Raw genomic sequence first — 12,428 nt, 5'->3', positions numbered from 1 at the left:
GCTGTGGTGACTACAGTGCCCGTGTGTGCAGGGAATTCAGAGGTAACAGCCAGTAAGGGCACTCCACTCACCTGTCATGTGTGTCACTAAGGCTAGCCTCATCCAGGGTAAACAGCTCCTTCAGCTCGCCCAGAGAGAAGTGCCGCTCCACATCCTGCTCCTCATCCACCACACAGCTGCTCAGTGCCTTCTTGTGGCTCTGGCGCTGAAAGATCTTCTCCTCAATGGTTCCTGCCTGGGGTGGGGAGACCAAGGGATGCATGGCTAAGTCATCCCCAAACACAGGGGGGCAGGAAAACCTAGGGCTTGAAACTATAGCTATCCAAGAGAAGGGGAAATAAAACTACAAGTCCTATAGCCGCACGTCTGCTCAGCTGAGTCCATTTTCCCAGTCTGTCTCTTGGGAACATGACTTGTACATGTCTGCTCACCCAGGATATTTTCTGTACAAATGGAGGGTTTCATGGCCTGGCTACATTCCTTCAGAGTGAGCTGAGGTTTGCAGCAGCTTCATCAGAGCTCCACACCAAGCCCAGGTCTCTCTCACTCAATAAATATCATTAGGGTATCCTAAGCCAGGCCCTGTACACGAGGATACAAAGAAGAATCAAATATGATCCCTATTCTTGAGCTCATAGTCTAGTGGGAGAGACATAAACTAATTGGTACAATAATAAAAACCTGTATATGATACCCAAGGGCCCACAAGAGGGATGGTAGAGGGGAGTGTTGGAAAGCTTGAAAGATTATCCTTGAGTTGAATCTTAAAAAATGAATAGATGGTTTACAAAGAAAGAGAGAAGGGAAAGCTCCTAGGTGCCACATAGGAACAAAGGAATAAGCCTGGCCTACTAGAGGACTGAGAACCTAAGCCTGTCTAAAGGATGGTGGGAATGTAGTAAAAGCTGGGATTGAGAAAGTCAGCAGAGGTCATACTGAAGAAATATGGATGCCAGGCTGAAAGAGCTTGGCCTTGTCCTGTAAGTGATGAAAAGCAAAATCAGAATTTTTGTCAAGTTCATTCTGGAAGCAGTATGTGAAAACAGGTTAAGACCAAAGGTAAAGAATCAGGAAGCTGCTGCAATATCCAAGTGAGAGAGGACTGTGACCTTAGCGTGGGACAGAGAGGAAGGTTAAAGAAATTTCCAGAAGGTAAAAATCAATAGTAATTTGTTGTTAGGAGACAGAGAATCGTCCAGTAGGATGATACCCAGGTTTGGGTTGGTTGGATAATGGAGCCATTAAATGACAGAATTCAGAAAGCAAATGAATTTAGTCACCATGCATCCAAAGTGTTCATAGACATGCAAGTGGAAATGTACAATAGGTGATGGAAATATGGGTCTAGAACTCCTAAGAGTTCCAGGCTAAAAATTTAGAGATCTGTCAATATAATGAGTGTATGTAATCACAGAAGTAGGAAAACCAGATTACAATTTTAAATATTAGTGGTCAACAGTGTCAGATACAGAGGAAAAATCAAGAGTTTCTTGTTTTGGCAATTAGGAAGCCAACAGTACATTCAAAAGCAGGTTCAGGGGCATATAAAGGGTCTGATGAGTGAGTAGAAGATGAGGAAGTGAAGTTAATTGGTAGGCTTTGGAAAAATGTGACTATGAATGAATGGAAAGTAACACAAAGTAGTAGCTACAATTGGACAGAGGCTTAAGAAACCGTTTTAAGGTGAGAGCTACTTGAGCATGTTTATAGACCCAGGGAAATAAAGGAGAACTTAATTGACTAAGAAAGGAAAGGACAGGAAAGAATCTAGGGCAAAGCTAGAATGATGAGCCTCAAAAAAGAAGGAAATGATCTTCCTCGGAGATGGGAAGGGAAGAACCAGGTGCAGAGATTTACGAAAGAGAGGCTAGAGAATTCAAGCCTGGTAGCCTACGTTTTCTCTGTGAAGTACAAGACAAGGTCTCTGCAAAAAGAATGAGAGTCAGGGTTAGGTAAGAAACTTGAGGGAAGTGGTGAAGGCTTGAAGTGGCTGTTGAAAGAAACGAGATACGGCCCAGCGCAAAATGGAATATGTGAATTTGTGCTAGTGCTGATCTATACCTGCAAATCTTATCTGGTGCAGAAGCTGAAAACAGTTGTAATGATCCAAGTGGAGAAGGTTTTACAGAAAGAGTGGCTGAGAGGATGCATGGTTAAGAATCAGGACAAAAAGAAAGAGAAGTCAAGCCAGACTGGGGGGAGGTGGGGTACTAGGGACATTAGTTTGAAGCAGATGTAGGAGGTATGAGAAAGCTGGAAGAACAGGAAGTGAGAAGAGACTGATAGCTATTAAAGTTTGGAACTATGTGTAGTTTTGGCACTATTAAAGTTCTGGAGTGTGGCCTTGGGAGTAATTAAATGAGGGGGAGTTGAAGAGCTCATTTAGAGAGGTCAAGGAAACATGAAGGCCAGAGTGCTAGGGAACTGCATGGTCCTTGAAGTCCAGATGATCTGGGGAAAAAAACGAAGATGGGGCTGGTATCCGAAGTCACCAATGAATTAGGAAAACAGCATAGGATAGAAGACTGTAACAAAGAAGAAAAGACAGTAGTCAAGTCAGATAACATGAGCTTTAAAAGAGAACTGTAGAGTGGATGGTCTGAATGATGACTGAGAACGTGGAGAATGCCAGTACCTCTTCTTAGACCCGTGGAGGCAAGTGACACAGCAGAGATCAGGGATGAGGGAAAGCAGGTGTCCTGTCAAAGGAAGGCGACCACAGGAGAATTTGCTAACCCCTGAACAGGTATCCAGGTGGCACAGTAAGGTTTTGAAGGAATTGGGTGGAGGAAGAAAGTACAGAAGAATAAAGGGCTCTGGCTAAGCCCATAGCCTGGCCACTGCTAGAGGCAGAGAAGACAAAGAGAGGTACTGAGAAACAACCCAAGATGGTCCTGAAGGTCTTGTTCCATGACCCACCCCTACTATGACCACTGTCACCCTCCTTACAGACAGCAGGCGATAGATATAGCAGGTCTTCTTTTGACCGTCACGCCAGATCCGGGCCATGGCCTGTTCATCATTGGCCGGGTTCCAGTCAGGGTCAAACATGACCAGTCGGTTAGCCCCGATGAGATTGAGGCCACAGCCTCCAGCTTTGCTGCTTAGCATGAAGACGAAGTCAGGGCTCTGGAAAGAGGAAGCAGGAGAAAAAGAATCTCTTGCAGCCTGAACTGGAATCCTACTCAGCCCAGCAGACTACTCTCTCACACATCTGTACTCTCATGCTGTAAGGACCAGCAATACCACCAATTTGTCTGCCTACCAATTTCCCAGCCCAGCCATCACCAACCAGCCTAACCCCACCACGCCCACCAGAAAAGGGGAAAAAAAACAAAACAAAACAATCGAAGAGACCCTAAAGCAGAGCACCCTTATAGCTTCTCTGTCACCCCTGGATTCTGATGTTACTGCCCTGGTAGTGTGGGAACAGGGGCTGTACATTTACCAACGGATTGTTAAAGCGCTCCACAACCTTGGCTCGCTTCTTAATGGACATTGTGCCATCCAAGCGGACATACAAGTACCTGAAGGGGAATCCAAAGATCAGAACCCAAGAAGGAAGCAGAGCCCTGCTCCCGAAGGAACTGAACTAACCATGCTTGAGGCTATTCATGTATAACCTGAGGCCCTAAACTCCCAAAGGGATAGGCAGGGAGCTCGAGGCCAGGACTCCGTCCTCTGGGAGTACCTGAAGGACCAGGGGCTCTTCGGCTTAGAGACGGAGCTGGGACCGTGGCAGCAGTAAGAGAACAGTTATTTTCTGGGAAGACCCTACTGTACCCACACCTTGGCCCCTATCCACCGGTCAGAACAGCTACTCTTCCTAGTGGGACGGTCGAGGAGACACTGCTTTGGCAAATTGATTAGGCTCTTCCCTACCTTCGGGCCCGGCAGAGCTTCTCAAAGAGGTCCAACGTCTGAGTGTAATTAGACACCAGCACTACCTTGTCACTGCTGCGGCTTCGGGTCACTGCCAGGATGTAATCAAGGACCAGCATCTTACCTAGAGAAATCAGCAACCGTTAGCCCCCAGCAGGCCATCCCAATGCCCCTGGACTCTTACTCCTAATATCATGGCTTGAGATAAGGATACATCTAGCACACAGAGACAGTCTCCCACTCCTCCTCTCAGAGGAGCCCAAAGACTGGCTTACCTGACAGCTGGGGCTCTACAGCCTTGGAGCTATAACCAGGGGGGAATATTTCCAAAGCACCTTCAAAGCCATTCTCCTCTTCCACACACTTGTCATAGATTAAAGCTGGATCTGGGGGGGGGTGGGGCAGGGGGGGGAGAACGACACAAACCCACAAACAAAATGCAAAATGCCAGCTACAATGCTTTTGGATGTTTCCACTTCAGTGCTCATTGGAACCCCCTCTAGAAGCCTACCCAGCAGACCTTCCTCAGCACCAGACTTGCTTGACCCCAAATCCCAGTATGCAGTCAGTTCCATCTGGGACCATCTTGCTCACTAGTGTGTTCTCCCAGCAAAAAGGGAACGATATCAGAGAGGGCAAGTTTGTTACTTTTCCTCCTGTCCAACATTTTATATGCACACGTGTGCGTACACATACTCACACACACACGGTCCCATATACCCCAAGCATCAAGCATGGGCTGGGCAGGGGATAAGCTAAACCTTCCAAAACAAAGTGTCAGGTTTACAGAGTACACAATGTAGGGTTCATACCTCAGGAAGGGCTAGAATCACATGTGGCCTTCATGAGGACTCTAGACAAGTTTGGAAGGTGTCTGGACCATACAGGAGCCTACCCTTGCTCACTCTTTCAGAGGAACCCAGGACATGGACCCAACTCACGATTACAAAGCTTCTTTAGTAAGGTGATGGAAGAAAGGGAAGACACACTCATCTTGCCCTCACGCAACTCTTCGGCTGGCTTGGCCTGTCTCAGAAACCTCTTGTATAATTCAGTTTGAAGGGGTGTCAGCCTGAAAAAAGGGCAGCGGGGTCAGTGGGAAAGGCTGGACCACACTTCTGCCCTGAAGACACCGTGAGAGCCCAGCCATGCCTCAAGGGCTGAGCTTATTTTTTTATTAACACACTCACTCTATACCCCTCAGTTGAGTTCAGTACCTACAACAAACCACCTGCTCAATCTTCACAGGCAGATATTTAGACAGGATATCAGATGTCCTCCGTATCAGACACCTGGGGAGACAGGATAAAAAGGCAAAAGGTTGGTAAAAATGCTATGCTAACTACTGGAATAAAAGCTACCACCCAAAGAATCCAAAAGACTATTTCTCTTCTGTAGTATCATATGTCAGAGACCCATCAGCCCTATGGCAAAGATATCTTTATGAGGGTCTCAGTCAGGGGAACAAAGACCCTTTCAAACAATCTAGTTTACACTGACAACGCTTTGTCTTCTTCCTGAAAAGTTTAGCTGGTCTTCAAGAGAAGGCCAAGACCTCCCATTGAGCCTGGCGCTCAGACAGGGAAAGCAAGCTACAAACCACTAAGTCCTTAGGGGAGTTTCTGCTTGCACTTGCCCAAATACCACATGGCCCAAGGTTCAATGAAATTAAGCCCTTACCTCCTGGCAGACCAGGAAGGATAGGGATCAGGCACCTAAGGAGTAGCTCCTAAGAACTAGGAGTAGCACCTAAGAACATAGTGACTGTCCTTCCTACCATCTAAAATCGGAGAGGGGGCAGGACTCCAGGATATAAATCATCAAGTATATTACCTACAACAGAGGAGTCCTGAAAGTACTTCTCCCCTGGATTATGTGGACCCTATGGAAAAGCCCTCTTAGTCTGGGAGCCACACCCATCCTTCAGATCTATTTCTACCTGTCAAAGAAGGCTATGGGGCCTGAGAAGGGAAGCCTGGTGCTTTAGCTCTGAGATCAACTGACAGGAAGCTTCTGAAGTACTAACAATGCTCCAAGGGATATTTTGCTCAGGGAGTCAGGCAACATCAGAGAAGAGTTTCCTCAACAGGGTGCTAAGCAGCCCCAAACCAGACTACAGGGCCCAGACCAGGAAGAAAGCAGGGACTTGGCCTGCAAGACACCTCCATTTATTCAGTGGCTCTGGTCAGGGCACAGATCCCACTCCCTAGAATCCCAGCCCTTAGAGGCCACGGCCCCAAAGGACTGCTTTGGATGGCTTAGGAGGCAATTCTGATGACCTAACTTGGGGGGAAATCCTGAAGAAAGGAGCTGCTGCCGAACCCAGCCCCCACCCTGCCATTACCTATTCACAATGCTGGTGAGCTCCCGCAGCCGCTCCTCTCCTAGCTGTCTGTCCGCCTCACCAGCAGCTGCATCCCGGCCCTTCAAGATTGGCAACTCAAAATGCTTCTTGAACTCATGGGCAGTTCCTAAGACAAGAGAGAAGGGAAAATTAAAGCACTAAAGAATGTAAAAAAAAAAAAAAAAACCAAAGGGGAAGTCTCACTCTTTCCTGTCCTTGCTTCTAGTCGCTTGCTGTGCCAGCCACACGCTCCCTGGGGGCCCCGGTAGCCATGCTAAGCAAAATTGAAGAAATCAAGGACTTTCTGCTTACGGCCAGGCACAAGGATGCTAAATCTGTCAAGATCAAGAAACATAAGAATAATGTGAAGTTTAGAGTTTGATGCACCAGATACCTTTATACCTTGGTCATCCCAGATAAGGAGAAGACAGAGAAACTAAAGCAATCCCAGCTCCCAGGTTTGGCAGTGAAGGAGCTGAAATGAACCTGGCACACTGATTTGAACTGTATTAACATTTTTTTAATTAAAAAAAAAAAAAGAATGTAAAAAAGGAATGATTAGCCCACTGCCAACAGTGGCAGACTACTTTGTTACAGACCACCCTCCTGCCAAGAACAAAGCTAGACAAATCATAGGCAATCTCTGAACGGATCAGAGAGCTACCAAAGCAAGTGGGGACTTGACAAGCCATACAGATTAAAACTCAAATATATAACTAATTACATTAAATATAAGTGGACCAATAATCCAATTAAAAAGACAATACAATTGTCAGACTGGATTTTTTTTAAAGCCCATCTATATGCTGCTTATGAGAGATGAAGTAGCATGTATCAGTGCAATGAAGTACCGATACCTGCTACAATATGGACAAAATATTATACTAAGAAGCCAAACACAAAGGTCAGATATTGTATGATTCCATTTATATGAAATGTCCAGAATAGGCAAGTCCATACAGACAGAAAGCAGATTGGTGATTGTCAGAGTTATTAAGGGTAAGGAGAAATAGGGAGCTACTGCTTAATGGGTATAGGGTTTTCTTTTGGCCAGGAATAAAATAGGTCAGATATCTCACAAATGAGGATCTCAAATGGCCAATAAACATATTAAAAGGTGTTCAACTTTATTCAACATTAGGCAAACGCTAAAACACCCACCAAATGATTAAAATTTTAAAAAATTTAAGATAAATATTGGTGATGATATAAGAGCAGAGGTCAGCAAACTACAGCCATGGGCCAGGCACCTGTTTCTGTAAATAAAGTTTTATTAGAACACAACCATGCCCATTCATTTACATTCAATGGCTGCTTTCATGCTACAATAGCAGAGCTGAGTACTTATAACAGAGACAGTACGGCCTGCAAGTCTAAAATACTATCTAGCCCCATGGGGCGCCTGGGTGGCTCAGTTGGTTAAGCGACTGCCTTCGGCTCAGGTCATGATCCTGGAGTCCCGGGATCGAGTCCCACATCGGGCTCCCTGCTCAGCAGGGAGTCTGCTTCTCCCTCTGACCCTCCCCTCTCTCATGCTCTCTGTCTCATTCTCTCTCTCAAAGAAATAAATAAAATCTTTAAAAAAATAATAATAAATAAATAAATAAATAAAATACTATCTAGCCCCTTAAGAAAAAATTTGCTGACCTCTGATGTAGAGACACTAGAATTCTCATATACTACTGGCAGAATCGCTATCTACTAGAGCTGAACACATGCATAACATATGACCCAGTGATTCTACTTGTAGGACTCAGGGCTCCATCTCAGGACCCTGAGATCATGACCTGAGCAGAAGGCAGATGCTTAACAGACTGAGCCACTCAGGTGCCCGCATGGATTTCATTTTTCTTTTTCTTTCTTTTTTTTTTTACACAAGAGAAATGCACACTATGCTCAGGCAAAGACATACAAGAATGTTCACAGCATCATTACTCAAAAGAATAAAAAACTGGAAACTCGGGGTGCCTGGGTGGCTCAGTCGTTAAGTGTCTGCCTTCAGTTCAGGTCATGATCCCAGGACCCTGGGATTGAGCCCTGCATCGGGCTCCCTGCTCGGGGGGAAGCTGCTTCTCCCTCTCCCACTCCCCCTGCTTGAGTGTTCCCTCTCTCACTGTGTCTCTCTTTCAAATAAAAAAATAAAATCTTTAAAAAACAAAACAAACAAACCTGGAAACTCAACTGTCCATCAACAGAACAGATAAATAAATTCTGGTATATTCATAAAAATGGAATAGTATTGGGGCACGTGGGTGGCTCAGTTGGGTTAAGCATCCAACTCTTGATTTTGGCTTGGGTGGTGATCTCAGGGTTATGGGATGGAGCCCTGTATCAGGCTTTTGCTGGGCGTGGAGCCTAAGATTTTCTCAACCCCTCTCCCTCTGCCCTTCTGCTCCCCTCTCTCTCTTTAAAAAAAAAAAAAAAAGGAATAGTATACAAAGAAGAAAACAAACTACCACCACGAGCAACAACATGGCTGACTCTCATAAACATAATGTTGAAAAAAAAAGAAACCAGATGTCAAGGAATATATACTGTATATTCCATTTACATAAAGTCAAAAATAGGCAAAAACCAAACTCAAGTGTCAGAAGAGTGTTTACCTCTTGGGGAAAAGGAGAGAACAGTGATTAGAAGGGGGTGCTGCTAGGGGCACCTGGGTGGTTCAGTTGGTTGGGCACGTGACTCCTGATTTTGGCTCAGGTCACAATCTCAGGGTCATGGGATTGAGCCCCACATTGGGCTCCGCGCTCAGCGCGGAGTCTGCTTGGGATTCTCTCTCTCCCTCTCCCTCTGCCCCTCCCCACTCGTGCTCTAAATAAATAAAATCTAAAAAAAAAAGGGTTGCTGCAGAGATGGTGGCAGTAATTGATCTGATAGTCGTTACACAAATGTGTTCACTTTATGAAATCTTGCTGCTTAGCTGGTTCTCGCCTAAAGTTATCTTCCTGAGCACTGGCAAGTTGGGGTGGCACTAACAAACCCTCCCACAGATATTTATGTACAAGACCTACCCACCTGTGGTTGCCAGAGGCTGGGGGGAATGGGACAGGGGGATTTATTGTTTAATGGGTAGAGGTTCAGATCTGCAAGATAGAAAAAGTTCTGGAGATGGATGGTGGTGATGGTTGCACAACAATGTAAGCATATTTAATGACAGTGAATTGTACACTAAAAGTAGTTAAGAAACAAAAATTGCCCAAGACAGTCTGCTCCAAGGCCAAAGCTCTTGAGGCAGCTAGGATGTGATGAGCAAAAATGCCTAGGGGTAGTGTTTCCATCCCCAGCCCATAGTGACACTACATTGTGCATAGCCCTACCACCTCTGCGGTGGAAAAATGGCTGCCATGGGCCTTGCTGAGTTGTTCAGTAGAAACAATGTCTCCCAATGGCTAAGCTACTCCCTGACAAAAGAAGTCTTCCTACAAGAGTGCTTAGTGACCTACATATAACTAGCATTCTCCCCTTTCTCTCTTCAGCTAGAGTTATACTCTCAAGGCCAAAGCAAGCCTCCTCTCCAATGTAGCAGACAAGGCTGGTTTCTTACCCAGAATGCCTGAATTAACAAAATGTACCAAGCTGAAATACTCAAGGAGATCATTCTGGATGGGGGTCCCGGAGATAAGCACCCGCCGGCTGGTGTTCAAGCTGTCCAGTGCCTGGTAAGTCTGATTCTCAGAGTTCTTAAGTCTGTGTCCCTGCAAGGAAATTAATTCTCACTTAGGCCTGGGCATGATCTGGCATCCCTAACGATAGCAAAGTCCTATGTAGACAGGGAAAGAGGAATCATAAACATTACAGGTCCTGGGCCTTGGGAACTGAGCAGGATACAGAAAGAGTGAGAATTTACCTGCCTCCTTAGGGAGAAAAGTCAGGCTCAAGAGACAGACCTTCAGTTTCCAGACCATCAGTGCTACATTCATAAAGCAAGGATTCCCTTGACTCCGTTACCTCCCCTCGTCTTCCCTGCCCCAACCTCCAGAGCCTTAGCAAGCTGCCTATCTTCTTCAGAGACATTCAGCCATGTTCTATTCTAGACCCCTGTTTTCAGGGAATCCTCCCCTCCCCATCAGCCCAACCAACCCCGAACCTACTGAGCCAGAGGCCTTCTGGATTGGTCTACAGGCCATGTCTAGGCTGTCAGAGCTAAAGGGACTTAGGCCAGGCTCCTCCTTCCCTCACCCTGCAGAATCCACAGCTCATATACCTGAAGAGCCTCTCTCTGCCTCCCTTTGCATCTGTACCCCAATCTCTATTCTCCGTCACTCACCCCTCATACACACCACCGTTACTTCTCTCTTTTTTAAGGCTTTTTCAAGAAAGTTGTAAAGAACCCTATTGTCTTTCCTCTTTCCCCAAGAACCACATGGGCAAGATCAGGCCTGTGCCTCTTCTATCCGAAGTCCTCCATTTCAGCCCGTACCGGGCAAGGCATTCGAAACGCAACCACCCGTGAAAGAATGAACAAACAAGTCAGCATGCGCCGCCCCCTCTGGTCAGCCTTGTACGATGCAATTAAACACAGACCCTCCACTGACCCTCCTGTCTCTAGAATCAAGTCCAAGTTCATTAGTTTAGCACTTCTCAATAAGGCCCTAGATAACTTCTCTGACAACTCTCAACAGCTTGTCTTAGTCCAAGAAGCTGTAACTTCTCCCCACTCCTAATGCTGGATTTCCTTAGGTCTCTTTGCCCATGCCATTCCTCTGCCCAGAATTCTCTCCCACAGGCAAATTCCTCAAATGTCACCTCCTATGCAAAGCCTTCCTCAAGGACCCCAGGCTGTTGGTCTCTCCCACTTCCACGCTCCTATGGCACCCTGTAACATAATAGCTGTTTACTGAATCCCTATAGTCTCTTCTATAATCCAGATAACAATCAGGTAAATGGGAATTGTAATACCTATTTTAGAGAAAATGAAGTTCAGAAGAGGTGAACAGTTATCCCAAATCACACTGGTAGAAAGCAGAACTAGGATTTGAACTCAGGTCTTTGAGATTCCAAAGTCTGGGCAGTGCACTACCCTGCTGCTCATCTACTGCTATATATACTATAGTACTAATCATACTCTACTTAATCTCCTCAGCTAGAGAAGAACTTCTTAAGGCAGAGACCATGTCAGACTTGCCTTTATATAACTTGGTGCATAGGACAGAGCCGCACACAGAGAACTGCTCAGTAAATGTTTGTTGAATAAAATGAATTAATAACCACCGTTGCTATTAAAGAAGAATTAGACCTAGAATTTTAAACTTTAAAAACGACTGGATGTTGTATACCTAAAATACAATGTTATATGTCAATTACATCTCAATTTAAAAATATTTTTTAAGACATCCAAAACAAAAAAATAAAAAACAACTAGAGGCTCCAAGCTCTAGCCCTGAAACAAAGAAGGCTGAGACTCTGGAGCCTAAGAGGGAAATGAAACTTGTGAGGAAATTACCCAAAAGACCCTAGGGAAATAGGTGTCAACAATTGGGTCCCTCTCAACTGAAGCTCCCTGAGGGCAGGCATCATGGGACCCCCAGGACCTGACACACATCAGGCACTTAATAAATAACCCAATAAATGAACTAACACAATATCCCTGTGGGTCTCTGGAAGGGAAAGCCGATCCCAACTCCCTCTGGGAATACCACCCGGGCTCCAGACCCACCTCCTCCCACCATCACCCAGAGATTTTTTTTTTTTTTTTTTAAGATTTTATTTATTTGACAGAGAGAGAGACAGCGAGAGAGGGAACACAAGCAGGGGGAGTGGGAGAGGGAGAAGTAGGCTTCCCGCTGAGCAGGGAGTCCGATGTGGGGCTCGATCCCAGGACCCTGGGATCATGACCTGAAGGCAGACGCTTAACAAAAGAGACGCCCAGGAGCCCCCACCCAGAGATTTAAAACCCAAACTCTGGGGTGCCTGGCTGGTTCAGTCAGAAGAGTGTGCTACTCTTGATCTCAGGGTCGTGAGTTCAAGCCCCATGCTGGGTATAGAGATTACTTAAAAATGAAATCTTTTTGGGGCACCTGGGTGGCTCAGTTGGTTAAGCGACTGCCTTCGGCTCAGGTCATGATCCTGGAGTCCCGGGATCGAGTCCCGCATCGGGCTCCCTGCTCGGCAGGGAGTCTGCTTCTCCCTCTGACCCTCCTGCCTCTCATGCTGTCTCTCATTCTCTCTCTCGCAAATAAATAAATAAAATCTTAAAAAA

General features: G+C 45.9%; 1 protein-coding gene and 1 pseudogene across 2 annotated transcripts in view; one reads left to right on the top strand and one right to left on the bottom strand.

The window, feature by feature from the left end:
- The window catches only part of RAD54L (RAD54 like), a 36,812-nt gene that overhangs the window by 8,588 nt on the left and 15,796 nt on the right, over positions 1-12,428 (bottom strand). For both annotated transcript variants that reach the window (XM_006729022.3, XM_081818368.1), the window contains 9 exons: positions 9,774-9,924; positions 6,227-6,353; positions 5,100-5,174; positions 4,824-4,954; positions 4,158-4,268; positions 3,883-4,006; positions 3,449-3,527; positions 2,950-3,129; positions 72-235 (listed from right to left, as the gene is read on the bottom strand). In XM_006729022.3, coding sequence (XP_006729085.2) covers positions 72-235; positions 2,950-3,129; positions 3,449-3,527; positions 3,883-4,006; positions 4,158-4,268; positions 4,824-4,954; positions 5,100-5,174; positions 6,227-6,353; positions 9,774-9,924 — 1,142 coding nt within the window. The remainder of the gene's footprint in view (positions 1-71; positions 236-2,949; positions 3,130-3,448; positions 3,528-3,882; positions 4,007-4,157; positions 4,269-4,823; positions 4,955-5,099; positions 5,175-6,226; positions 6,354-9,773; positions 9,925-12,428) is intronic.
- Positions 6,349-7,796, top strand: LOC145721259 (large ribosomal subunit protein eL38 pseudogene; annotated as a pseudogene).

This window comes from Leptonychotes weddellii, chromosome 4 (assembly GCF_054177405.1).
Source record: "Leptonychotes weddellii isolate Sample4059 chromosome 4, ASM5417740v2, whole genome shotgun sequence".
NCBI classification, from domain to species: Eukaryota; Metazoa; Chordata; class Mammalia; order Carnivora; family Phocidae; genus Leptonychotes; species Leptonychotes weddellii.
The sequence above is the reverse complement of the archived record's forward strand: the minus strand, read 5'-3'. Positions and strand labels throughout refer to the sequence as shown.